The sequence below is a fragment of the Platichthys flesus genome, chromosome 13 (genome assembly GCF_949316205.1).
Source record: "Platichthys flesus chromosome 13, fPlaFle2.1, whole genome shotgun sequence".
NCBI classification, from domain to species: Eukaryota; Metazoa; Chordata; class Actinopteri; order Pleuronectiformes; family Pleuronectidae; genus Platichthys; species Platichthys flesus.
The window spans coordinates 9,031,339-9,057,032 of NC_084957.1; the positions used below are offsets into that span (position 1 = coordinate 9,031,339).

Consider the following 25,694-nt stretch of genomic DNA (forward strand, 5'->3'; position numbering starts at 1 on the left):
TTTAGTGTTTATGCAATCGAAAAAAACTGTGTACTCACATAAAATATCCGTCAAGGCGACTTTCCTCTCTCAAACCTCACTCTTTGTGTCTCTTTACACTTATACCGTACTTTATCGGTGAACCCCTTACTCCACCACAGCTGCTCAACTGTAAATACAATTGACCCCAGTAGTTATGTGATGTGGACTCATGAACTTGCTGGTAGCTGTTGCTCACTGAGGATGTAATCATTGGTTTTCAGGTTTGGGGGAAACAGACATGCAGAGCAGATCCACGCTGTGAATAGACAAGCTCTTTCCCTCTCCTTCAGCACACACACACACACACACACAGACACACACACACACACACACACACACACACACACACACACACACGGTTTGTCGGTGCTGCTCTCAAACTTGAAAAAGCTCTGTAATTATTTCTGTAAAGACACGTTGCTGCATGGCACATTGTGACATGGTTTTATGCAAATTGAATCCAAATAACAGAATTTATCCATAAGTCAGTTTTAAGTGTAAAGTGGTTTACAATATGTGAAAATTAACCATTGTAATTGACATTGAAATTATTTGAAAAATGTAAGACATTTTCAAATATTTGCAAACTTATGGAACAACTTTGATGATTGCAGTAGAGCAGACACCAAATTTTTTTAACCATAAAACTTATCGTAAGTCATCGTGACTGTCATGACATACTGAGACATGTCAGCCCGTTCAGGACGTCAAGCTCATATTGAAGTTCAACATTCACATTCTACGGTTCTGTGTGTTCGTCAAACCCATGTGGAATGCAGAGCAGGTCAAGACAAGCTCCTGAGGTTGAACCTGCATGGTGCAAAGTTTGTTCTTAAAAAGGAGAGATGTGGTTTCTGTAAGCCATTTATCCAAAACACCATCCAACATAAATCATCTTTGATAAGAGGCCCTGACATTGAACGGAACACACAGGATAATAGTTTACCGAAGACGAACCATCAGATTTCTGTCAGTCAGAATCAGAGCACTCATAAGAAGGAGGCCGTTATTTTAGAGGGAAAGCTCTTCCATCAGTTGTGTGCATTTGTCTACGAAACAAGAGCTTCGATCCATGAGTTATATTTAGTTGGCGTTCACTTCGACCCTGTTCAGTCCTTGCATTAACATTCATTGACAGCTCTATAGGTACAGAAGTGAATGCGTCCAAATGGATCTTCAATGCCTCTTTAGATGCGATCACTCGGACCACATTCAGAGGTGGTCTGGGATACATGTGGTCACATTCTTCTTGGGGTGTGAACGCAAATGCATCCTGAGCCACATATGAAGGACCTCCTATTCAGCTCACATCCTCTGCTACACTTTCACAAGGAACTGAACTGAACTGAAATGAACACTACCCATATCCGAATTTGTTTGAGTGCACTGTCACAATATTGACACCGGTCACGAGATAATGATATGACATTGTGTGCATAGGTGTTTAGTTGTTTGTCGGGTGGGAAGCAGGATTATCCAAAATCGATTTCCATGTAATTTTATGAGGCATGACTAAAAGAAGACCCATAAACCATTTCAAGATAGGGCGTTAGCCCTGACAGAGGTATGCACTTACCGAGCACCCCCCTCTATTGCCTTTGTTTTTCCAAATTATTAATTAATCTATGTGAGCAGAGATGACGTATGTATATTTGCATTTAGAGCGGGGGAGGAGAGATCCGATCACAAGTGGTCCCAGGAGACACATTCAGGTGTGAACACATGAAGTCAGAGCCGTCCACTTGTGATTAGATCTCTCGGGACTGTCTGTCTGGGGCCTTCAAGAGACAGCTGGGTTTATCAGTGCAGCCTCTCAATAAGCTCAGGCTGTAGTTTGCTTGTTCTGTTTCACAGAGCTACTACAAGCTACTCCGTTTACAGCTGCTTCTCCATTGGCTGCTTGTCGGCTTGGCCCCTTTGTTTGTCTCCTGCCCTGTGCTCTGAAGACGTCACAGCCTTTTGTTTGTAATTAAACATGTCTTGGAGGCGGACACGTTAGAAACTGTGCATCTGCAGTTTTTTTGTGTCTGTCTCAGAGGAGAGGGGCTCTTGTTCCTACGTAAAATTGTGATGAATTATTCATAGATTGACATTTTACCCTTTGTCAGTAGTTTTTTGTTCACGCTGGGAAATAATCTCACAGTCTGCAACAGAGGAGCACAAATCAAACTTGAAAATAGTTCTCTATAATATGTGACATTGTTCCATATAGCACATCACTGTCTGTATGTTCCCACCCCCTCTATACAAGCTTTGTTCAGATAGCAAATATTTTAATATATTTTTTTAATTAAATAAAGCTTTACCTGTCCTTAAGATAATTATGTTATCTTTTGATATTGATAAATCATACATATTGTGTGATGTTGTATATATAATATAGGGGAAAATATACTGCAGCACATAAATGTTATGCATATTAACCTTTATTTGTATGCATCTGCATTTCATATTTTGTTTATTCGTAGCTGTTCTTGCTAATAATTAGATTCCAGGTTCATTTATCTTTATATCGTACATATTAACTGGGATTGTTTATTCTAAAGTTAATTGTTCTACTATAATATATTCGGATTCAGTATATTTATCATGCCTTTTTAATAACCCAACATCAGGGAGCCTTGGCAAAAAATGTCAATGTAAGTTCAGGTCAATTCTCTTGTAAAGTTTTTTTGCGTTTGGCATCAGACCTAATGCCGTATTGTTCAGGCTGTAATTCCTGACCGTAACTACTTATCAGTACTCACAGCTTGCCATTGTGTGTACAGTATGTGTAATATCTACATGTGCGAGGGGAAAAGAGTCTTTCATTTTCTCTTTTACTTATGTGTCCTCTGTTGACTTTCTAAAAAAACAGAGGAACGGCGCAAAGAAGAAGTAGGAGGGAGGGAGAGAAACCGACTGGGTCAAGGGCCAGAAAAGGGCAGCGTTCTCCTTTTCTTCGAGACGTTTCCCCTCTACCTGCTAAAGGACAGGGAGGAGGAGGAGCGAGAAGCAGCTGATAGGTGTGCTGGCTGGGAAACCACACCTCTGTACATGTCCTTTCTAAAGGGTGTGAGCCCTGGAGGTGTGTTTAAGAGGGAGGACGAGAGCGGCACAAGATTTAATCTTTTCATTTTAAACCAAACGTGCACCAGTGCTTTGTAGGTCTCCCTACTTCTGTGAACTGAGTGTCCTCAGCAGTCAAGGGGTAGGAAGGAAGGAAGGAAGGAAGGAGGGAGGGGAGTGAGGGAGAGAGACGAAGGGGAGATGAACACATTGAAGCTGAAAGAGTTGTCGAACTCAGACTTGTACAGACGGAGACAGGAAAGACCAGACAGCTATGGAAGTTTGGGAAGCCTCAGGTGAGTCCTGCTGCGTGAAGCTGGTGTCAAGTGGTTGATGGGTTTGAGAAATGCTGATTCATTACATTACATTATTACATTACATGTCATTTAGCAGACGCTTTTATCCAAAGCGACTTACATTTTTAGAACACTCATCATTTTATGAGGGGCCATCTAGGGGTTCAGTATCTTGCCAAGGACACTTAGGCATGCAGATGGGATAGAGTGGGATTCGAACCGGCAACCTTCTTGTTGCAGAGCACCCGCTCTATCCCCTAGGCCAGCAGTAGGATGATGGTTTTTTGTGTTGCTGGTTTATTTTCTGGTTGTGCCACTGATAATCCAAGTGAATATCATGGTGTACACTTTTTTTTATTTTGTTTTAATCTGTGCATGAGAAGAAAATGTTCCTCAAGTGTTTCACAAATTAACCACTTTTTGTTTAGTAAAGCAGCAAAAATACTGAGTCTGTAAATCTTACTTTTTATTCCTGTCAGATAATCCAGCTTCCATGTTGCCTCTTTTAGAAACTGTTTTGTTGGGTTTTTGAAAAAAAAAATGCCATGTGCAAAAGCTTAAAAATCATCTGATGGCCTTTCATTTAATTATCCTGTGGTTTCTTTGCTTTCTTATCACAAGGTTTCCACATTTCTATACAAATTGTCAGTGGTGATGTCTGCCCCCCTAATTTCATTCCTCCATCTTTTTTGTTTGTAAACTATTTAAAGTGTGCTCGTTCCACATGGGATTTGAATGTAACCTTCTTTACACTGCATCCTCTGGTCTGTTGCTAGTTATCAGCTTGCTTATCCTTATCTGGTGCTGACGGACACTGTCTTGCATTATTCTGAGAGAGTTACTTTGTGTTTGTAAACACTATCTATATCAAAGACCCTTTGAAGGATTTAAAAGTGCTTTTCTTGACAAGGGGTGATAAGGTGAGACGTGGTGGCGTATTTGATCTGCAAATATCGCAGCTGAGTCTCAGCATTCCTCCGAGTTGTGTGACCAGCTGATATGAGGACTTTTGCAATACTTGTTTCACAATATGTTTCTCTCTCTCTCTCTCTCTCTCTCTCTCTCTCCCTCTCCCTCTCCCTCTCCCCTTCTCTCTCTCTGTCCCTTTGTGGGTGTGCTCCTGAAGTGATCAGAGGAATGTAGTCATGTTAGGAATGTGAACAGTAAGAGGGAGCTCACCCATTAGCAGCGTCTCCGGTCAAACCAAAGATGCTTAATTTCACTCCTGGTAGCAAGCAGACGGTCTCATTTGCTTTGCACCGATCATACAATGGTATAGTATATTAGTATTAGTAGTAGTGCTGAATGATTAATGGAATTAATGTCACAATATTGATGAGTAAAATCTCATTCTTACACGACAACTCTGGTTTTGCAGTCATCACATGAGATGGTACATTTTCTGTGTCAAGCTAATTATTTAAAATTTACATCAATAAAAAAAGACTATTTGAGCCACATTTGACACCCCATGTGACAACGAAACATTAAAAAAAAACTTAAAGAGACAGTGGCAATGAAAAAGGAATATGAATTTATTTATTGTTGTTATAAAGTTTAAGTCATTCATACCAAGACAAGAACCACTTTCTGTTTAGTGGATCTCCTGCAAAATTTGACACAATGATGACAGAGTTAAACATTTATGCGAGTAGTGGTTTGCTATCAGTGCAGCACCTGCAGCTAAAACCATAAATTCTAAACACACAAAGAGTCGGTGCAAAATACAGTGACATTAAAGCCATGAAAACTAACTTTAAACTTTAGGAAACTATCTTCCTGGAGACCTATAAATTCCCTATTCATAAACAAGCTCTCATAGGCACATGGAGAGTCGAGAAGCAATACCTTTTTTATTTAAAACTGCCAAACAAGTTAATTAATAGTTATTGATTCACATCATTAAAAAGAGATGTATAGTGTGTCGCTCTTTTCCTCTGTGCTTGGATGATAATGGATCGACCAGGTCTAAGTGGGCGTCTGGAACAAAAAGTGCAAAACAGAGGAAACGTTAGTCATGAATACTGTTTGCACACTCACTGAATCAGTGTGTGTCACTGAGGGCTCACATGCATTTTGTGTGTGTGTGTGTGTGTGTGTGTGTGTGTGTGTGTGTGTGTGTGTGTGTGTGTGTGTGTGTGTGTGTGTGTGTGTGTGTGTGTGTGTGTGTGTGTGTGTGTGTGTGTGTGTGTGTGTGTGTGTGTGTGTGTGTGTGTGTGTGTGTGTGTGTGTGTGTGTGTGTGTGTGTGTGTGTGTGTGTGTGTGTGTGTGTGTGTGTGTGTGTGTGTGTGTGTGTGTGTGTGTGTGTGTGTGTGTGTGTGTGTGTGTGTGTGTTAAAGGCGAGTGGTGGTTCATAGAGACAATGTCCAAAAAATTGATTTTACACTTGAATTCAAAGTTCAAGTGTAATCATCACATAGTTTATAAAATGTTTAGAAATTGTAAAAAAGAAAACAAAAGAACTGGCCATCATAATTTTTCTTAAGGCCAAGTTGGCTTTTTTTAAATTACTTGTTCAGAGAAAAAAGTTACAAAAGGATACAAAGACATTTATAAATTGTAACGTTTATAAAATCAAATATCTGAAAATGGAAAAAAAATACCATTTTGTTTTCCCACTGCTGAATTATTTAAAAATGTGTAATCCTTTTTTTTATACTTTATTGAACCTCATCCATCCTTGTCGGATAGACAGCCACACTTAATTCTAACAAGCTAGGTAGCTAGCCAGCTAATCTGACAATCAAAAATCAAACAAACACATCAATACAGGCATTTACAGGTCAAAACAACATCAAGACATTTAATGGTTTAAATTCCATAATAACCCCAGGGGTCAGTTTATTTTAACAGTATATCCCACATTTTTTTCTTTAGCATGGCTGACCTGACCTTTGACTTTAACGACCCCATAAAGAAGTCAGACAGTTGCTGTCGTCATTTTTAAGATCAGGTTGTTATTCATATCGTCTCTCTCTCTCTCTCTCTCTCTCTCTCTCTCACTGTCTCTCTCTCTCTCTCTCTCTTCTACTACAGCTACTACTGTTACTACTGCTTTGCTAAAATATCTGGTTCTTACATTATTTTGACTCTAAATATATGATTTAATCGCAGTGTGAATTTTAAACTGAAATTATGTCTACACACATTGCCATGTTACCCTGGTCACCAGAGACCTGAACACTGTAGTTCTTGTGCTCTCATTTTAGGGTGGAACTCTCTCAGAATGGCAATGACTGTAATCAGGAGGAGAGATTACGTGTTTCCTGTTAAGCACCCACCCTCTGCCCATTGTACCCAGGCCCAATCAGTCAACACTGGTTCCCAGTGGATGAGACTCCCCGACAGACCATGTGACTTTGAACTGGAAACAATGATCTGGTGTGGAAACGCTCTGGAAGCTTTAAATGGTTCCTGGTGAAATGTTTGACTCGCTATGTCATTCATGTCAAAACCCAGAACGTCTGTCGTTGGAGAGCAAATAGTTTAATTAGTGGTAAAAAAAAGTGAGGAACATGAGGTTCTGTGACAGAAGCCTTTTCGCTGTATTAAATATACTTAACTATAGTAAAAAAGAAGTATAAGGGGAAAAAAGGTGCTGTTATGTGCATTTAAGAAATCTTAAAATCATCCCCAATCTACTACGATTTAGCAAAAGTGGAGGATTGCTGCTCTCAGAGGAGGCAAAATTGGTCACTAGTATGTATACAAAACTCTTCTCACGCACGCGCACGCACACACACACACACACGCATTCACAGACACTTAACAGCAGCTGCCAGCACCTAGTTTGGAGTTGAGGCTCCACTGAGTGTCTATTTGTGGAATGATGGAGTAATGTAGAAGACAGGACCAACTCAGTGGCTGCTCTCCAACGAACCATCCAACATGTTTGTTTCCCTCGAGTGTATGTCCGGATCTGGCCTGATGTTTTCATGGTTTGGAAAGTGATAATTAATTTGAGATTCCAGTAGAGTTTAACCACATAAAGAGCTATCGTTTACCCAGAGGGATGACAGATTTGTGGGCTTTGGGACCGGGATTGGATTTCTAAGATAGATGCTTCAAACTGTTGATCAAGCCATTCTGACCCACTTGGAGAAGACCCAGCCAATGCGTCTGTTATGTCCTGAATTTGAGTCCTGTCGGGGTCCAGTACCGACAAAAATAGTCAGCCCATAAATAATCGCGTAACATTGTTAACCAGTAGGGGGGTTAAAGTGTCTTTGGAAATGGTGAATGTGAACATGTGCAAGGACTCCAACTCAGCTAGCCAGCGTGTGATCACTTTATTTTAACAGTATGCAAAACTCAATCACATTTTTCAGTGTCAGATGCAGAAACCAGATTTATACAACCATTGTCAGCTACTCATTAAATGTGCAATTCAACAAAATTGCAAGAGAGACAAATTCCAGTATCAGAGCTTGAATTCTTCTTCTCGTGTGTTTACTCGCTGATGTCAAACATATGATGAAATAAACAGGAAAATAAACGAGAATTTATTATTGTTATACTGTTGTCTGACGGCTTTAGCTTCTCTGCTTTGCAGTGCAAAAGTACCGCTTTGCGCAACACTGAGTTGAAGCCACATTTTTATATCTCCCAGAAAGCTGAGGGCTCCAGCTGTTCAACATCCAAACACAGTCATACACGTATTAGCCAAAGACTGTAAATATTAGGGACACAAAGCATTAAAAAAGCATCTGTGGGTGCGTGTGTGTGTGTGTCTCTTAGTGACCTCTGTCTGGACAGGCGTCAGGGTGGGCTCTTTAATTCCAGTAACCTGCCCAAGAATAGACGGCCAGAGTGACAGGAGGGGGAGACTAAGTGTGTGCGTGTGCGTGTGCGTGTGTGTGTTGATGTGGGAATAAGGGAAAGAGGGAGTGTATCCGTTAGAGAGGGTGTGTGTGTGTGTGTGTGTGTGTGAGAGAGAGAGGGGAAGAGAGTACTCTCAGTGCAGTCTGATCAGTGGTTCTGTCTCCTTCTTGTTCTGTGGATTACAGCTCCCACTGCTTTCTGGATCCCCCCTCGCATTACTGGAAACTACTATTTGGAGTTGCTACATTCCCACAGGTGTTAGCTGGATCTTTGCACTTAATTCTAACTTTTTAACTATGGAGCAAAACGGTCGTGCCCTGCCGCCATCAATACCTGAGGACAGTGAAGTCCTGGACCATGTTCCTCGTGGGGATATGAATGGCTTCCACCAGAGGCTTCAGGACGGAGGGGAGGCGGAGGTCCCAGAGTCCAAGTCTCAGAGGCGGAAGAGCGATGTCAAAGTCTATAAGGAGTTTTGTGATTTTTACGCTCGCTTGTAAGTACACGGTGCAGTGGACAGGGTTAGATCACAGTTTAGTTTTCCACCAAAGTAAAGGTTTACACAGAACACAATGACAATGGAATTTGCTGTTGTGAATATGTTTTTTAAGATTGCGTTATATATTTGATGTCTTACCAAAGAGGGTTTTCCATTGTAGTATTAAAAATGTTTCTTAATGAGTAAAACCTGCAACTCTTTTAAAAGAGTTGTTGACCAATCAAAAAATAATTGCATTAGTATGTCTGTAGATATACATGCAAGTGTTGTCTCTATCATTCTCTGGGATTCATCATCATCATCCTACATAACCCCACCACTTAATTTCTGGTGCATTGTTAACCGTCAATTTCATTCATAAGAATTTGGTAATTTAAACAATTTGGTAATTTGTAATTTAAACAGATGGCTGGAAAAATGCTGTGTTCTAGTGTAGTTGTGTGTGTCAATGAGTACAGCCTGCTAATATGCTGACATTGTATTATATTTTGCGCTCCCGTGTTACAGAATGTGAAGAATTCTGATGTTCTAGTACCTGGGTTTTACCAGACCGTCTGACTGGCTTAAGCTGCCTTAGGTGCCCTGTTTGTGCAGGGATTTCTCTGTGCTACACACGAGGGGGCACATAGGAAGGGCTATTTTCGTGCCAAGGGGCGAGTTGTAATGCAAAGTAGAATATGCCAACTGGCATTACAAGTATGTGTGCATGTATGTGTGAGCAGGGAACTAAATATACAGACTGTACTTCTGGCCTCCGTTTTCTGTCTCAGGATCATCAGGTACTACAGACTAAAATTAATACAAAATGTGGGTCAAGAGGCCAGAGCTGAGGTTGGATCATAGACCATATATAAAGATGGACGACATGACGGCTCCTCAAAAGTAAACCCAGGTGTCTTGATAGCCACCCGCTGACTTGCTGCAATATGGGTCTCAAATCTTGCCTGAACCAAACTAAAAAAGTCAAAGCACACAACATCAAATATTTTTTTCCCAAAGATGGTTTCTGTCACTTTGAGTGGTTCTTATCACAGCGATGAGTTTGAGCACAAATCTTTCCAGTAAGAACGTTGTGATTGACTGACTGCTGAGACTGAATCCAGTCTCAAATCCCCCTAACACTACTGCACTGACTCTAATTGTGGACTGCACATATGGTGTCAGTAAAGACTTTTTTGGTTCCTAAGATTTGAAAACATGGGGTCAGTTAAAAATAGTTTAGAATTTGAGCAGGCAGTGTTGTTCAGACTGACTATTTAGACATCTGTTAATAATATCTGGTTCCCAGTTTTCCATTGCCTTTTTCGTTGAAAATCATTTTAATTTGTGTGAAAGGTTTAAGACCAATATGGAAATGAAAGATAAGAATGTCATTGTTTTGATGGCATTATTTAAAGATTTAGTCAATGCATCTATAAACAGTGAGGATGGGGAAATGCAAAAGAAAAGACGGAGGTGACCAGAGCAGGGATAGTGGAGGGAACAAAGTGTATTCATAACAGAAGTGATAGTCTACATCCTTTGCCTTTACTGAAGACCAGACTCCATTTATAGTCACAGTGCACTCTTTTCTTCTTCTGTCTTAAAGAGTGGGAGCTACTGCATCAAGTCCTGTAACTGCCTAAAGCTTGACTGTGTAGTCAGCACATACAAGGCAAACACTGCTTGACCAATTGAAGCTGAAAATATAAATTCACATTTTGGAAGATTTCTATAGAAACTAGAATGGCACTAAATAGTGTGAAGACCTCCCGCTAGACCCAACAGTCACCTTATAAAACCACATTTACACAATCACAAATATCATTCCGCTAAACACTTTTTTCCATCAAGATCCATGAGTCATTCCCTGTTAAATCAAGGAAAATGTTGAAAGTGAAAGACAGTGAAAAAAATTCCACGATCCGCCCTCTGATCCAGATCTTCACCAAAATGTAACGTGTTTTTTCCTGACCCACACCTCACCCTCCCTCCAAGTTCCTGGGTAATCTGTTCAGTAGTTATTCTGTTATCCTGCTAACCAATGAAGAAACAAATGCTGATAAAAATCCTCCTTGGCCCAGTTCACAGGCATAATCTGAATGCTACTTCAGCCAGGACAAATTGCAGAGAAGGACAATCAGCACAGTCCTGTCGGGTGTGTAGGCTCGTCTCTAACTCATGCAGGGTGCGGGAGGCAGATATGAGGGTGGAAATGCTTAAGGGATGTATCACTTCCTCTCAAAAATCATTTGGATAGGGCAGGCTGTCAGTGTGTGTGATACAAGGAACAGGAAGGTTATAATATGTTTGAGAAATGGGCTTAGATGGAAGCTGAACTTACTCCTACATCTTTTTTAGCTTATAACAGCTAAAATAGAAGGAACTGAAATGTACAATGTTAAAGCGATGATAAGTTTAATCCATGAAATGAGAGTAGTTGTGTGTGTGCGTTCGCATGGATGTGTCTGTGTGCGTGTTGCCTGGATACACTGTGGTATTCTGACCTTTCAAACAAAGCAGAGAAACCAGTTTGGTCCCACCATTCTCTCTTCTTTTCTCTTTTTTTTTTACTATCTCTGTCTTCGACCTTATCCTATTCACTTCCAACATCCGTTAAGTGTTAAGCAGTGTCTTTATTGTGGCACATTTTTGAGCAATTAGTTTGAAGCACTTTTGGCTGCTTGTGTTTGGTTTGGAGAAGTTTGATTAATTGTTCTTTTGGAGTTGTTCTTATTACGAGCGAATAATCTTGAAATTAGTCCAATGGTCCAATCAGCCCTAACATAAATCTATGAAGAACGAGGTGAACGAGGTTTTAATAATGTACCTCATCTTAAAGATGCCTTCAGCTTCTTACCCACTCACAAAGTTGTGACCACATTTATTCTGCAGGATCTGGCAGCAGTCCTTCCACAATAAAAGCCTGGGGGCTCTGGTCTGTTGATATATTGGTCATGTTTCGTAGGGAGTCAGAAAGACAACTTTGTGATTGTTTTATGAAATGCCAGTATCAACTTCATATGTCATGATGTCTTTGTTATATGATATTTAACCATATCTGTTTGAGCTTCAGTTCAGTAACTCACCTCTCGGTAGGTTTCACTTCACTGATCGACACACCCTGAATAACAGATCCAAAATAAACAAAGATATTGCGTGTTTGTGCTGATAACCTCTTGCATCACATTTTCCAAGCTCTAATCTCCTGTCTCCTGTTACTGAGAACATCATCCAGCTGTTCTCATGACTTGGGAAACATCGGATTCTACAAGACATTTGCTGCTACTTGTGTGTTGACACCCACTTGTGTGTTGACACCCAGAGAGACAAACTCCTTAAACATGGACAGTCATTGCATAGAAATATCTAATCGGATTATATTTTTAATTTAACATTAAATAAGAGTTATAAAGACACATACTGTCTTATGAAAACACTTAATATGTGCTGTAGTAAAACAGCAGTAACATTTTAATCCTACTATCAAAGCCTAAAAATTCATCTGATGTTTTATTTCATGGTTCACTTCTACTTTCTATGTGTTACCTGTGTATAGTTTATATGAATTCCCTTTATACAAACTTTGACTGTGAAAGTAACTTTTCATCCTGACTATGATTTTCCTTCTCTTTTCAGCAACATGGCCAACGCTCTGGCCAACGCCATGTGCGAGCGCTGTAAGAGCGGCTTTGCCCCGGCGGAGAAGATCGTGAACAGCAACGGGGAACTTTACCACGAGCAGTGCTTTGTGTGTGCCCAGTGTTTCCAGCAGTTCCCAGAGGGACTCTTCTATGAGGTACAGCTTTGTCCCAAGATTTTAATTTAACATAATAATCCAATGAAAGATTTGTGATGAAGTTGTTTGAATGACAATCAGTTATAGGAGCCATGGGATTGCAAAGGGTTTGGACTTTGACTTCCAAAAGACCAGTCCAGTGTACTACTGTAAACGTTTCCTACAAATCACACACATGATCGTGATGGGTTAATGAACTGGGCTCTCTATTTACTGGCAGTAAAACCACTGTTTAGAGCAAGGCATTCTTCAGTGCACAGCCCCTTAGACAAAGAATTTAAACACACCGTCCTGTTGAGGTAAATAAAGAGGGCTGAGCACAGCCTTAATGCATTATTGAATTATTGGACCCTCATTTCCAGTAACCTGTTTGCTCAGCACCTTGACACAAGGCCAGATGTTTTTCTGGAGCTCCGATGCTCTTTATGTTCAGTCAGTTTATAAAAAATAGAGTGTCTGTAGTGCACCAATCAATATACACATCTAAAGAAACAGGAAAACATTTGTTTTCATTCCCTATTTGGAACAGAGAAGCAAGATCTCACACTCTACCTGTTGTAATGAGAAAGAAAATGTTTCAGTCACAAACCTTCACAGCTGCGTTTCCTTTTATGGCCACTAGATGTTAGCTGTAAAATAAACTGCATTGAAGTGAATAGACTCTTGTATTTTTTTTTTAAGTTCTATAAAGTCTCGTTAAGTAAATTTACATCATGTCATCTGTTTCAGAAAGTTGTTGTTACAGATCATTTTTGTCACAACCCGAAGAGAATAATCTTAAAATGAAATGCACATCAGGAGCTAATTATCATCATCTGTGGTGATGTCGAATCTAGACGTTCTGAGAAATAATGTCCTCGCTACAATCCTCTATTAAATCATTCTCCTGTTCGGTAGATGTGAAGCCATGTTGGCTCAGACTGGGATCACATGGGGACTTGTGACTCAGGGCATGTGATTAAGATATTCAAACCCACATCTGCATGTTGTGGTGCAGATTGATACAGCAAGACAAATGCAACACAGATCAGATCACCCATTCACATACATTTATTCCTCTTGTCCGATTGAGTTGAGCTTTTAAACCTAATTAATAAATGTTTGTATTTCATGACCAGATGGACAAAATAGATATTTGTGAGAGTAAGAAATGTGTCTGGTCACTTCTCGCCTTATCTTCACCTGATTAAAATGTTATTTAGCGACGTTTGACTGTATGAACTACCTTATGTTTAGAGTCAATTACAAATGAAGTTGTGATGTACAGAGACAACCTTCACAGATTTCATAATATATATAGTTTTGTTTATACATAGTCCCTGGCATTTGTCACTGATGTTTTATGCTTTTAAGTTTTGTTCAAAAGCATAAAAAGAGTACAACAAATCCCTCATTATACAGTTACTCATATTTTAGCTGCTTGATTTTTGTTATTTTCACCCTTGGTTCAGTGTATAGATTATATACTGTCAATTAATGATTGCTATCATAATTTCTTAGTGTTTGTTTGTGTGCTTCAATTAATTGTTTACAAATGGTTTTAATTGTGTTGATAGTTTGAAGGCAGGAAATACTGTGAACATGACTTCCAGATGCTCTTCGCTCCCTGCTGCCACCAGTGTGGTAAGTGTAGGAACTGCAGTTAAAGTACATTTTCATGACCCGCTCCGACCTGTTCAGGGTCACATGGAGATGTAGCCTAACACGTCATTAACACAAATATAAAATGTAGTGTTTTATCATTATTATAATACTCTGTTGTTGTTTTTCAGGTGAATTCATCATCGGCCGTGTGATCAAGGCCATGAACAACAGCTGGCACCCTGACTGCTTCTGTTGTGATATCTGCCAGGCCGTGCTGGCCGATGTGGGCTTTGTAAAGAACGCTGGAAGGTCAGTCCCTCTACAACCAGCTAGTGTTCACCTCGGATATTTGTGTAATCACAGTAGTTATTGTCTTGTACCAGCCTGTTTTAGCTGGTGTTAATTTCCTGATTTATGTTCTTTAAGCAGATACAGAAAAATGCTGATTATATACTGAAGGCTGTAGAAACCAGAGCTGGAGGATGAAGGATAATCTCTCTGCCTATGTGTATGTTCCTCCCTCTCTCTCTTCCTTCAGGCACTTGTGTCGCCCGTGTCACAACAGAGAGAAAGCTCGGGGCCTGGGCAAGTACATCTGTCAGAAGTGTCACGCTATCATTGAGGAACAGCCTCTGCTGTTCAAGAATGACCCCTACCACCCTGATCACTTCAACTGCAACAACTGCGGGTAAACACACACACACACACACACACACACACACACACCTGATCAGCCGTGTCAGTCACTTCACTCACAGCATGACCAGTGATTGAAGTTAGACTTTTTGTCCCCACAGGTCTTTTATGTCAATGTCCACTTCAAAATTTGTTTATGAAGTGACGATTCTTCGTGAGATTCTGTGTTTATCAGGTTCATTATTACAACCAAAACAATTATTTCAAGTCTCTTCTCTCATAAAATAAAAATGACAATTTAGGATGAAAGTTTGTGCAGATGTGGGACAAAAACTTCTTTGTGCCCTCTGGTGGACAAAATATGTAACTGTAAACAAGTTCCATGAGGTGATCTAAACTTGGGTGTTATGACAAGTTATAGGAAAACAGACGTGGGTATTTTTGTGTAATGTTGTGTTGGTGTAATTCACTTCACACATATAATTTATAATGCAAGAGCAGGATTTTGTGTTTTTCCCCCCATGTTTTCATCTTTTTACATAAATGTAAATTCTCCATCACATTTTGCATTATTATATTGTAACAAATACATAAAGAAATGTTCATTTTTTGTGAAAAAGAACAACTGATGATGATATTAAGTGACGTGATGTTATTTCCCTCTGTGTCTGCAGTAAGGAGCTGACTGTAGATGCCAGGGAGCTGAAGGGGGAGCTCTACTGTCTGCCTTGCCACGACAAGATGGGGGTCCCCATCTGCGGAGCCTGTCGCAGACCCATCGAGGGCCGTGTGGTCAACGCCATGGGCAAGCAGTGGCATGTGGAGGTGTGGTACTAAACTGTAAACATTTTAGAGACAGCTTCAGCTATACTGAGCAAAGTAAACTTCCTACTTCTTGATTTTACATTCCCATTCAGAAAAGTAAATTCAAGAAATGTATTTTCAGATTTTTGAAGAGAGAGGTTTAGGTCTCACAGAATATGAAAGAATATTAAAATGATGTCCTGCTGAAATGCACTATACTTTGTTGAAATGAAGTTGCTTTTTATTCACTATGTTTTTATGGTAATTCCTTTTCTATCATTCAATTTACTTTTCATTTGTTTCCAGTGACGGATCTTTAAAATGTCTGTATATGTGAATCATACTTTTACCAGCTTTATCTCCACAGTGAGGTTCAGTGTTTTCTTCTTACTGAGATGTGTACAACATCATCATCATTCCTCTATTATCTGCTGTTTGTTTCCGTATTATTTATTGCCTCCGTGCCGGCGATAGCCAGTGGCCGGAGGCAATATGTTGTCCGTTCGTCCGTCCTTTTCCAATGAAGGCGATATCTCAAGAATGTCTTTATGGAATTTCCTTAAATTTGGCACAAACGGTCACTCAAAGATTTACTCACTTGATTTTGGTAAAGGTGAAGGTCACATTTACCTTAAATGAATCTGGAATAGCTGTGTAGAAATAGGTATACAGAATTGCTGGTTGGCAGAGGCGTACAACTGAAGTGCCATAATTATTGTTTCTGTGGCATCATTCCACCATATTCTGCATCTTTATGTTCCTTTCTGCTATTTTCACATTTTTCTCGTCCTCTCCTGTCCACATGTAGCATCATGTGTGCACAGTGTGTGAGCGCCCATTTCAGGGCCACCCATTTTATGAGCGAGGTGGTCGTGCCTATTGTGAGAGACACTTTGACATGGTGAGGGGATTAAGGATCTGCCCGTCGCTGACTGCTGCCCCGTGTCTCGCCTCCACCTGCCTGGCTCCAAACTACCAGCCTTTACATAAGGGTTACACTAATATAACACGTAACAATTTGGTCTTTTATCAAGAAGTCCTCCACTTGTCTGTCCATCACATTATGATGTATTGACAGTTACAGGGCGGATTTCCTTTTGTCTCAACAATTTGGGTTAAAGTTAGTTGATTCAGGACCTTAAAAAGCTTTATTTTCCATTTATATTTAATGATCTGTCAGAGGGTTTTCATACACTACAAGAATCAGATTCTAGGTGAAATCCCTTAGATTATGATTATACAAATTGTCAAATTTAAACATGGCTGGCAACACCCTCCATCACAAACATCATATTTGTTTTGGCTTTAAAAGTCTTTATTGGTGTAACCCTGCTGTGTGATCCACGATGTCTGTTAACAAACACACACACACACACAAGAAAAACAGCGCCAGCTCAATGAGAGAGTGTTTAAGACTAAATCCCCTTTAAATTCGGTCATCCTCAAATCATTTCCTTAAATCTTTTCAGACACCTAGTGCGCCCTCTGGAGGTTGTTAGTCTATCCATCTTCTCTACGCTCTAGATTCAGTTTACAGCCGCGCTGAGCTGATGTGGTTTTGGTCTGAACTGATTCAATGTCTAAAGACTGTGCTGTTGCCTGTGACATGGTCTGAAAGTGATAATGTACTGACTGTGGCCGTTCTAACCATGTGTGCTTGACCATGGCTTTGTTTGCAGCATTTTGTGTGTGCTAAGTGTGAGAAACCGTTCCTGGGACACCGTCACTACGAACGCAAGGGCCTGGCCTACTGCGAAACACACTACAACCAGGTAACAATCAACTGGGCTGGGGATATGTAAGTTGCACACTTAAAATAGAGTTTGAAACAACTGAAGAGCTCAACACAACTCGGTGGGAAGTTTGAATATTCCTGTGTAGCCTGTGTTTTTTTGCATGGCATAGGAGTGCACAGTGTTATTTTAACTGTGGTGAAGACTACTGTCGCTTCATTGTGTTGCATTATTTCATGAGATACAACTCACAACATGTTTCAGTGCTCACCCTCTTTGTTTCTCTCCCTTCGACCCGCTCAGCTGTTTGGAGACGTCTGCTACCACTGCAACCGTGTCATTGAAGGAGATGGTGAGAAAACCCATTGACATTGAAAATATGTATGAAAGTTTAAGTTATTTAATAATATAGAGTCATATGTTATGTGTTGTTCTGCCCTTTAAACATTTTAGTTCATTAAAGAACTTTTTTACCAAATGCTTCTCTTTTTCATGACATTCCATGTATTTTGATCTGCACATTGTGTGTTGATTTATATAGCAAAGCCTTCCTTAAATATAGAAATGCAACAATTCCTCATTAGAATGTCAAAAAAACTAGACCTATATAGATATATTTTGTTGACTTGTGTACTTACAGTATACAAAATATTTCCAACAACGTTAAAACCTAGAGAAATCCCCAATTTTATTCAAGGTAACAGGAAGTGTCATTTTATTCGCCTTTTCCTTTTCACAATATGATGTCTTTGCTCTGACTTCTGGGGCAAATAACGTATGATGAAGATAAAACATATTGCTTACCAGTTAGCCAGTCGGCAGTTTTTTCTGCCGATCTTTGTATTGGGCATGATGGGCCACAATTATGAATTGCTGTTTGTGCGTAAAGTGACTATTAACATTAATTCCTATCCATAAACATGATTGGCTAAGTCACGTCAGGCGGATCTTCATCTGTAATAAAGTCTCATGATCCCCCGCTGCTTCCCAACACCATCAAACTATGTGATTTGTTATGGTTTTGATTGAGAGACCCCTCGTGACTGAAGTTACATATTGTACATTTATAAATTCAGTCTCTGTTGTCATATGATGGTCCTGATCAGTGTGTCATGTGATTGTGTTTTTGTTTCAGTGGTGTCTGCTCTGAACAAGGCCTGGTGTGTCAACTGTTTTGCCTGCTCCACCTGCAACACCAAGCTCACCCTCAAGTAAGTGGAGTCTAAATAAGAGACACTCTGCGGCAATAAGTCACGTCACCGTGGAGTGGTATGTGTGTCACAGCCACACATTTACCCTGGATTGTGCACTTGTTCAGTTTTGATTAAACTCTCCGAAGACTGATAAGAATCCACATTTGACCTGGCTAAGTTCCCTCTGCTGCTTGTCTTTCACATCTACGCTGTGTAAGGGACAATCTGCTGCTGTTTTTCAAACCTGTCCATTCTTGATTTTCTCACCTTCCTCTTTTAATCATGTGTCGTCCCACTTTTTTTGTCCTCCTGTATACATTTCCTTGTGCCACCTGTCCTCTCTCCAACATTTTATCTTTCCCTTCTCATCCTTCTGTTTTCTTCTCTCCTTGATGTTTCTCTCCTCTTCCTCTCCACCTGCCCTTCTTCCTCTTTTCCCCTCTCTTTCACACTTCACACCTCTCTCCCATTCCTCCCTGCTCTGTCAGGGATAAGTTTGTGGAGGTGGATCTGAAACCCGTGTGTAAGCACTGCTATGAGCGCCTGCCGGATGACATGAAGCGCCGACTTGCCAAGCGGGAACGTGAATCAAAAGACAAGAAGAAGAAGAATTTGATACCCATGTGTCTGTGATCCTCTCTTTCTCCTTTCTTCTCATTTCCACTGTTCCTCCTTTGGTCAGTTTCCATCTTTCTTCCTTTATGTTTTTATTCTTCTGTCATTTTCATCATATTTCAAACATGCTGTATGCAAGTAAAGTGTTAGTAGGTGAATATGCACTGACTAGACCAACACTGGAAACATTTCAACACCTTTTATCCAGAAAGACTAATCAAGATTAAGGCCGGTCACTATTGGAACCACTTCTATGCAAACAAGTAAATTAGATCAGTCACATGATAAAGAGGAGGCTTTGTTTCCTGGGTCTCCGGGTCCGTCTGGGCGTAAGGTGTAAAACCTTAATCACTTCCGGCAGCCTTCTGGCTGCAACTGTATGAGTGCAGAGGTCCCACTGGGTTTGACACGTGCCCTGGTCCTGCCAGTGATTATCTGCTTTTGGAGGGAATGTCGCACAGGGACAGGTGGGGTGAAAGGTTTAGAGAGCCGGCCGGTGTTAGTGGAATAAATGGCATTCAATTCAGAAAACAACCAGGAGCAACTGATGGAGCCAAAGCTGTAGCTCTGCAGAGGCTTCACAGATCTCAAAATGCTATAATCATAGAATGGATTCAGAAAAATATATTCCGTGTGTAGATCTATATCAGTAGACATAGTGAGAGTGTCAAGATATGTGAGCCAGATTGTTTTTTTTTTTGAAGAGCATTCAGCAGTTCATCAAAATATATCAAGAATGTGGTATCTCCCAGCTACAATTGTCAGAGATCTTAGTCATGCATCTGTACAAAGATATAATAAATGTTTTCACCCATTGTCTATGCATAAATCATAGTACATACACCATCCAAAGAAACCCATGATTTGGCTGAAGTAAACCTCAAAGTAGGGATCAGGGACTGGGGCACTTGTTATCTAATAAAAATTCAAATGACTATGAAAGTTATCTGTTAGTAATCTAAAAATGTCAAATTCTCAGTTTCTTTTAAAAGAAGACACATGTACATACTGGGAGTAACGTCTCACTTCCTACTTGTTCTTCTCTCTCCTACAGGAACAAGTTTGTGGAGTTTGACATGAAGCCAGTGTGTAAGAAGTGCTATGAGAAATTCCCTCTGGAGCTGAAGAAGAGACTGAAGAAACTCTCCGAAACTGTGGCCCGCAAGTGAACAAACGTCGAGCCGGAGGGAGAAGAGCAAGATGAGACCCTGAGGCGCCCTCACATGGAAAAAGTCACATTTCCCGAAGAGACAATCGTAAAAGAGATGAGAAATTGTGTGGTTGATATCGTTGGTATTTTAAATTTTGGTTGGTTATTTCAGTGAAAAGATCAATTTGTTTGTCCTCTCAGTCACAGCTTTAAAGCACTGAGGATCATTTCATCAGCCTGAAACTGACAGGCTCAGAGTATTGGTTTCTTGGTTTGACTTGAACCTGTTCAGCTCAGTTACTGCACTGTACTTTATTCACATGCTTGCCTTCTTTCACTGCTATACATATAAGTATATATAAACATAAACACGCCTGACGATGGTCCTGTATTTATAGTATCGTGAGCTTTAAGAGACCATTGACACATGGGAGTAGTGTTTCTCCTTAACGCTGTGTTGACATGTTGATCGACAGTTTGCCAACTTGTCTCGATGCCAAAAGAACGTGTGTCCTGTTTGACTCCTGTTACCGTATGTAACTGATACTCTTATATCATATAAAGCCAAATGTGTATATAATATTATATCTAATATGTCATTTTTTTCACCAACTTGTATTCTTTTATGTACTACTAACTTGTATTTCCTGTATTATGCTATATAACTTTATTTTTAGCCCTATAAAATGTTTATTTTTTGCAGTGACGGTCTGAGGACATCACACTGGCTCCTTGATGTTGCAGTGATGGACTAAACCATTATCTGGACTTTGATGGATTGCCTTGTTACATATATGTATTTTATATCTGAAACAATACAAAACAGGTGGAAAGTGGTATTTATAGTGTTACACGTCTATTAAGTTTTAGTTTTATCCACTGTCAATTCCAGTAAATACATGGGTGTCAAACAATATTAGAAACCTCTTTCAGAAGTAATCCAATCCAGTTCAACACCAGCTTATAAATGAACAACTTCTCTGACGCCCTGTCAACAACTACTGGACTGTGCAGTGACAGCTTTGACAACTTTCCATGACAACTGGTAACTGACTGCGTGTGTGGTTGTGTGTGTTACAACATGATAGCCTGTGGCATGTGCTGAGACCGGATCTGGGAGTAATGTCAGATGTAAGAACTTGTGTGTTAGTGTGTAATCCAGAGAAAGTGATCCTCTTAGGAAGGTGTACCGACTTCCTCGGGCTCAGACCCTCTTAGCAAAGAAAAACCAACTGTTGTGAATGGGGGAAGAATCGCTTCCGTTTTTCACTAGGTTTCACTCGAGCTGTATATTATCGTAGAAAGCTTTTCTTTTGTGTAAAGAAAGACACATTCCACAAAAACCCACCCATTTCTCATATGTCACTTAGGGGTAACACTTAGTGATTGTTGTGAATAAGAACTTCAGCTTCAATAATAAAGACTCCAAAATGTAGTTTTATTTGATATTTAACCATCTGGGTGACGGAGATGACTCTGCCGCTCTTACATTGTATTTTATCGTCACAAACTTTTTTCAAGAGACAATGTTTCTCCATGTAGACACACCAAAGTGCATGTTCCAGACTTGAATGGAAAGTTATTTTTCAGTATATCTAAGTTGATTGTATTATTTCTTCTGAATAAATGTTGGTCAATGCTAATAATATGCACGCAGTTCTGTTTTTGAGTTTCAATTCCAGATGCCTGTCAGTGAGTCACATGATGTCATGAGCCGGTGAATGAGTTTCATATGTTTATGGCAGATACCAGATAAGATTCCTCCAGTCAGTGACCAACGTACGTGGCTTTAGAGATTGCTGTGATTAAATACACGTAAACAATCAAGTCTATAGAAAGCTCTTAAATTTGTTTGTTATCGATATTGTGTCAAAATATTTGTGCGATTATTTGTTTTGACTGTCCTACAATTTACTGCTTTTATTCTTCACATACTGTACTTGAAGTCGCTGTCCTAAAATAGCCAAGTAAGTTGTCTTATGAATAAAAGGTGAGAGTCTTACTCTAAAAATATAAGTGAAAATAAATTGTAAATTAGGTTAAAAAAAATATAAAGGGTATGCAGAACCAGTGCAAAACGGGAATAATGAGAGAAATGAGAATAAAATACACAAGTTACAATGAAGCTAATACTACAAAAACAAAAGGTAACGATAAAAGCAGGTATTAAGTAATATGGGATACTGCAATAAAAACAAGTTAAATATTTAATCTCACTGCTCCCAACAAAAAAAATGTATACTATGCCCATTGAAAATTCCTCCAGAATACGTACATTTTCACCATTTTCTAATTTCCTGCAAACCTTGGTAAGAATTTGAGCATGTTAAAGCCCTCAAAAAGCCAATTAATTTCCCTGAGTAATAATAATAATCCTTACAATTTCAATAGGTAAATGTTGTAAATGTTGATTGCACATATCCAGTGTTGTGCAGGTTCACACGTATCATAAACTAGTTCAAAGTTCAGTTCACACAAGTAACCATGAATAGTTCACGTTCATAGTTCACCATTTAAATTCTGAACTAGTTCATAGTTCAGTTCATTTCATAGTTTTAAGGTGGAAAGTGAGAATGAAAGACTTAACTTGTTAAAGAAAACCTTATCCCCTTACCTTTACTGTCGGAGTCTTTATCAGACAGTGTGTAAAAATCCCTCTCTGCTTTCTCTTGCCATCTGTATATGAGACCGAGAGCTGTTGTGTTGCAGGTAAGGCCTGCCCCTTTAAGGAAAGTTTGTAGTGTGTGACGTAGTGCACCTGGGGATTGTGGGGAAAAAAGCTAAAAGTGTCTGTGTGTTTATAACGAGAAGTGACGGACCACCTATAGGAGACGTGAGTGTTGCTCCTGCTGTATATCCGAGAAATAAAGTAGCTGCATTCCAAGTAAAGAAACATCTCCTCCTCCATCTTCACGGAGCGGTCCGGACGACTGGTTACCGGCCAGACAGCGAGGCAAGATAACCAGTGACAGGGGCGGCTCCTGGTACAGGCGACATAGGAGACGTGACACATGCAATGTAAAACAAGACATTAACGTCACACCATCATCCTCTAACCCCGGGGACGCAGCGGAGGTAGAAGCGCTGCGAAAAGCAGTCCGCCTGCTTTCCTCGCCAATGTGAAATACTTCGGCTGTTCGCACCGGCAGCGCTGCGGCCACACACACACAAGCACATAATCTCCTTGGCGGCTAAAGGTTGCGTAGGTCAGTCACCTGTGAAGACCAGCATCATTTAACCCTGAACCAGCGCGGAGAAATTATGATGAAAAATTAAATATAAAAAAATTAAATATAAAATTTATTTTAAAAAATTAATTAAATTAAATTAAAAAAAAAAAAACTGCGCGCGCACATCCTGCGCAGAAACCCATTGCGCACATTCTGCGCAGAACCCTACTGCGCACATTCTGCGCAGAAGCCCATTGCGCACATTCTGCGCAGAAGCCCATTGCGCACATTCTGCGCAGAAGCCCATTGCGCACATTCTGCGCAGAACCCTACTGCGCACATTCTGCGCAGAAGCCCATTGCGCACATTCTGCGCAGAACCCTACTGCGCACATTCTGCGCAGAAGCCCATTGCGCACATTCTGCGCAGAACCCTACTGCGCACATTCTGCGCAGAACCCTACTGCGCACATTCTGCGCAGAAGCCCATTGCGCATATTCTGCGCAGAAGCCCATTGCGCACATTCTGCGCAGAACCCTACTGCGCACATTCTGCGCAGAAGCCCATTGCGCACATCCTGCGCAGAAGCCCAATGCGCAGGAATTGCGCGCGCAGTTTTTTTTTTTTTTTTTTTTTTTTTTATTTAATTTTTTCCTGTTTTTATATTTACTTAATTTAAATTGACATAGTGTAAGATATTTTGCAATTAATAGGAGAAATCCTGCCAATATTATCAATATAATGATATACAACATCAAAGATGGACTTATGTGGGATTCGTACCCGGTCCTCCTTAACAGAGGACGAACGCTCTAACCATTTGGCCACGCAGGCAGATGTTAAACACCGGGAACTAAGCGTGTCATATTACGCTGCTTTAGATAAACACTTCAGAGAAAATATTTTCTACTTTATTAGTATTAGCCTTACTTAAAAGTTACTTTTGTATTTTGGGCTTTTAGATACTGGATGATTTAACACAGTTTAAAAACCTATTGTTAGAGACGGACGCCTTACAAGAACCACAGTCTGATGTCCTGAGGCTGCCCCCTGCTGGCTGCTGGGTTCCTCTGCTGCTCTAGCTTGGTTTGTGCAGCTTGTTATTAACTAAAGTTGTCCATAAAAGAAAATCTTTAATATCCTTCAAGGGCAATTGGATGTACAACCAGCACGACAAAAATATACCAATATATACAATGTAAATAAAACACAATATAAAAACCCTATAGACTAAGTAGCAGGGGGAAATTTGCTTTTAATAATTGAATTGATAAGTCGACCAACAGAAAATTACCCGTCAACTATTTAGATATTCTGAAACATTTCATTCTACTTTTAATTTCCTGTTGTGTTTCTTATAATTATTAATGTTGGTGACATTTCCTTGATAAATGGGTGGAGGTTTTATTACCTCTGCTAAGGAGGTTATGTATTCATCTCTGATTTGTCAGTCAACAGGTTTATGTAATATACTACTGGACCAATAACCACACAACTTGGTAGAAGGAAGCTGCATGGATCAGAGATGAACCTACGGCTCTGTTGAGCTCTACTGAGTGCCAGTCTACTGAATGAATCTTCTCTCACCCCCCCCCCCCCCCCCCCCCTTCATAGGGTTTGTAGTCTGAAGCCAATGAGGTGTTTTATAAAGATGTGATCGAAAACGTCAGACCAAGTGAATCCACCTTGAATCCAGCATGATGCATACAAAGAGATGGCTCCCTGGACAGACAAGCCAGCATCTAAAACATCCTCCTGAATGGCTCCCTGTGTGAACAGTGAGGCTGAGGCTCGCACAGAATTTGCGACCTACACGCTGCGGTGATAGACTGCGGTTAGAGTCAAAGATTAATCAAAAAAATATTACATTTTCAGGTGCACAATTCAGAAAGCACCACAAAGTAGAGGAGGAGAAGAAAGAACAATATAGAGATAAGAATCATCCCGATTGTGGACATCATTAATGTTTATTTGTGTCGACATGGCATGATATGCTATCAGTACAGGACTCTTTTGATATTTTTTATTATATATTTTTTATTGTTTTTTTATAGCTTACAAATTTGTCTGCCTGTGTGTGCATCTGTTTACATTCCAAAAGTTATTGGGTGAGTTTCGGAGTTACGAACAAGAAGTGTATCGTGTTCGCTGGACTTTAAAAAAGTTACACATAAAGAGAGAAGTTTCCTGTCGTCTATACGCGAGGACGCTACAATACGAACGTGTTCACCGTTCAAATTCATTATTTGTCATTGAGTTGCGTTCAGTTCATCGTTCTCATAAAAGTAAACATGTTCAACGAACGCGTTTTTTACGTTCGTTCATGCACAACACTGTGCATGAACG

The 25,694-nt window shown here is 40.1% G+C and overlaps 1 protein-coding gene across 8 annotated transcripts in view; it reads left to right on the top strand.

The window, feature by feature from the left end:
• The window catches only part of LOC133967715 (LIM and senescent cell antigen-like-containing domain protein 1), a 26,933-nt gene extending 5,107 nt beyond the window's left edge, over positions 1-21,826 (top strand). For 2 of the 8 annotated variants that reach the window (XM_062403337.1, XM_062403338.1), the window contains exons 2-11: positions 12,304-12,463; positions 14,020-14,086; positions 14,236-14,356; positions 14,586-14,735; positions 15,358-15,508; positions 17,167-17,259; positions 17,524-17,572; positions 18,356-18,431; positions 18,902-19,090; positions 20,083-21,826. In XM_062403337.1, coding sequence (XP_062259321.1) covers positions 12,304-12,463; positions 14,020-14,086; positions 14,236-14,356; positions 14,586-14,735; positions 15,358-15,508; positions 17,167-17,259; positions 17,524-17,572; positions 18,356-18,431; positions 18,902-19,046 — 1,012 coding nt within the window. In that variant the 3' untranslated portion in view covers positions 19,047-19,090; positions 20,083-21,826. Of the gene's footprint in view, positions 1-3,226; positions 3,366-8,321; positions 8,683-12,303; positions 12,464-14,019; positions 14,087-14,235; positions 14,357-14,585; positions 14,736-15,357; positions 15,509-16,295; positions 16,389-17,166; positions 17,260-17,523; positions 17,573-18,355; positions 18,432-18,901; positions 19,091-20,082 lie in introns of those variants that run through there. The other 6 variants (XM_062403335.1, XM_062403339.1, XM_062403332.1 and 3 more) reach the window with 6 other exon arrangements.
• Positions 21,827-25,694: the final 3,868 nt, after the last annotated feature.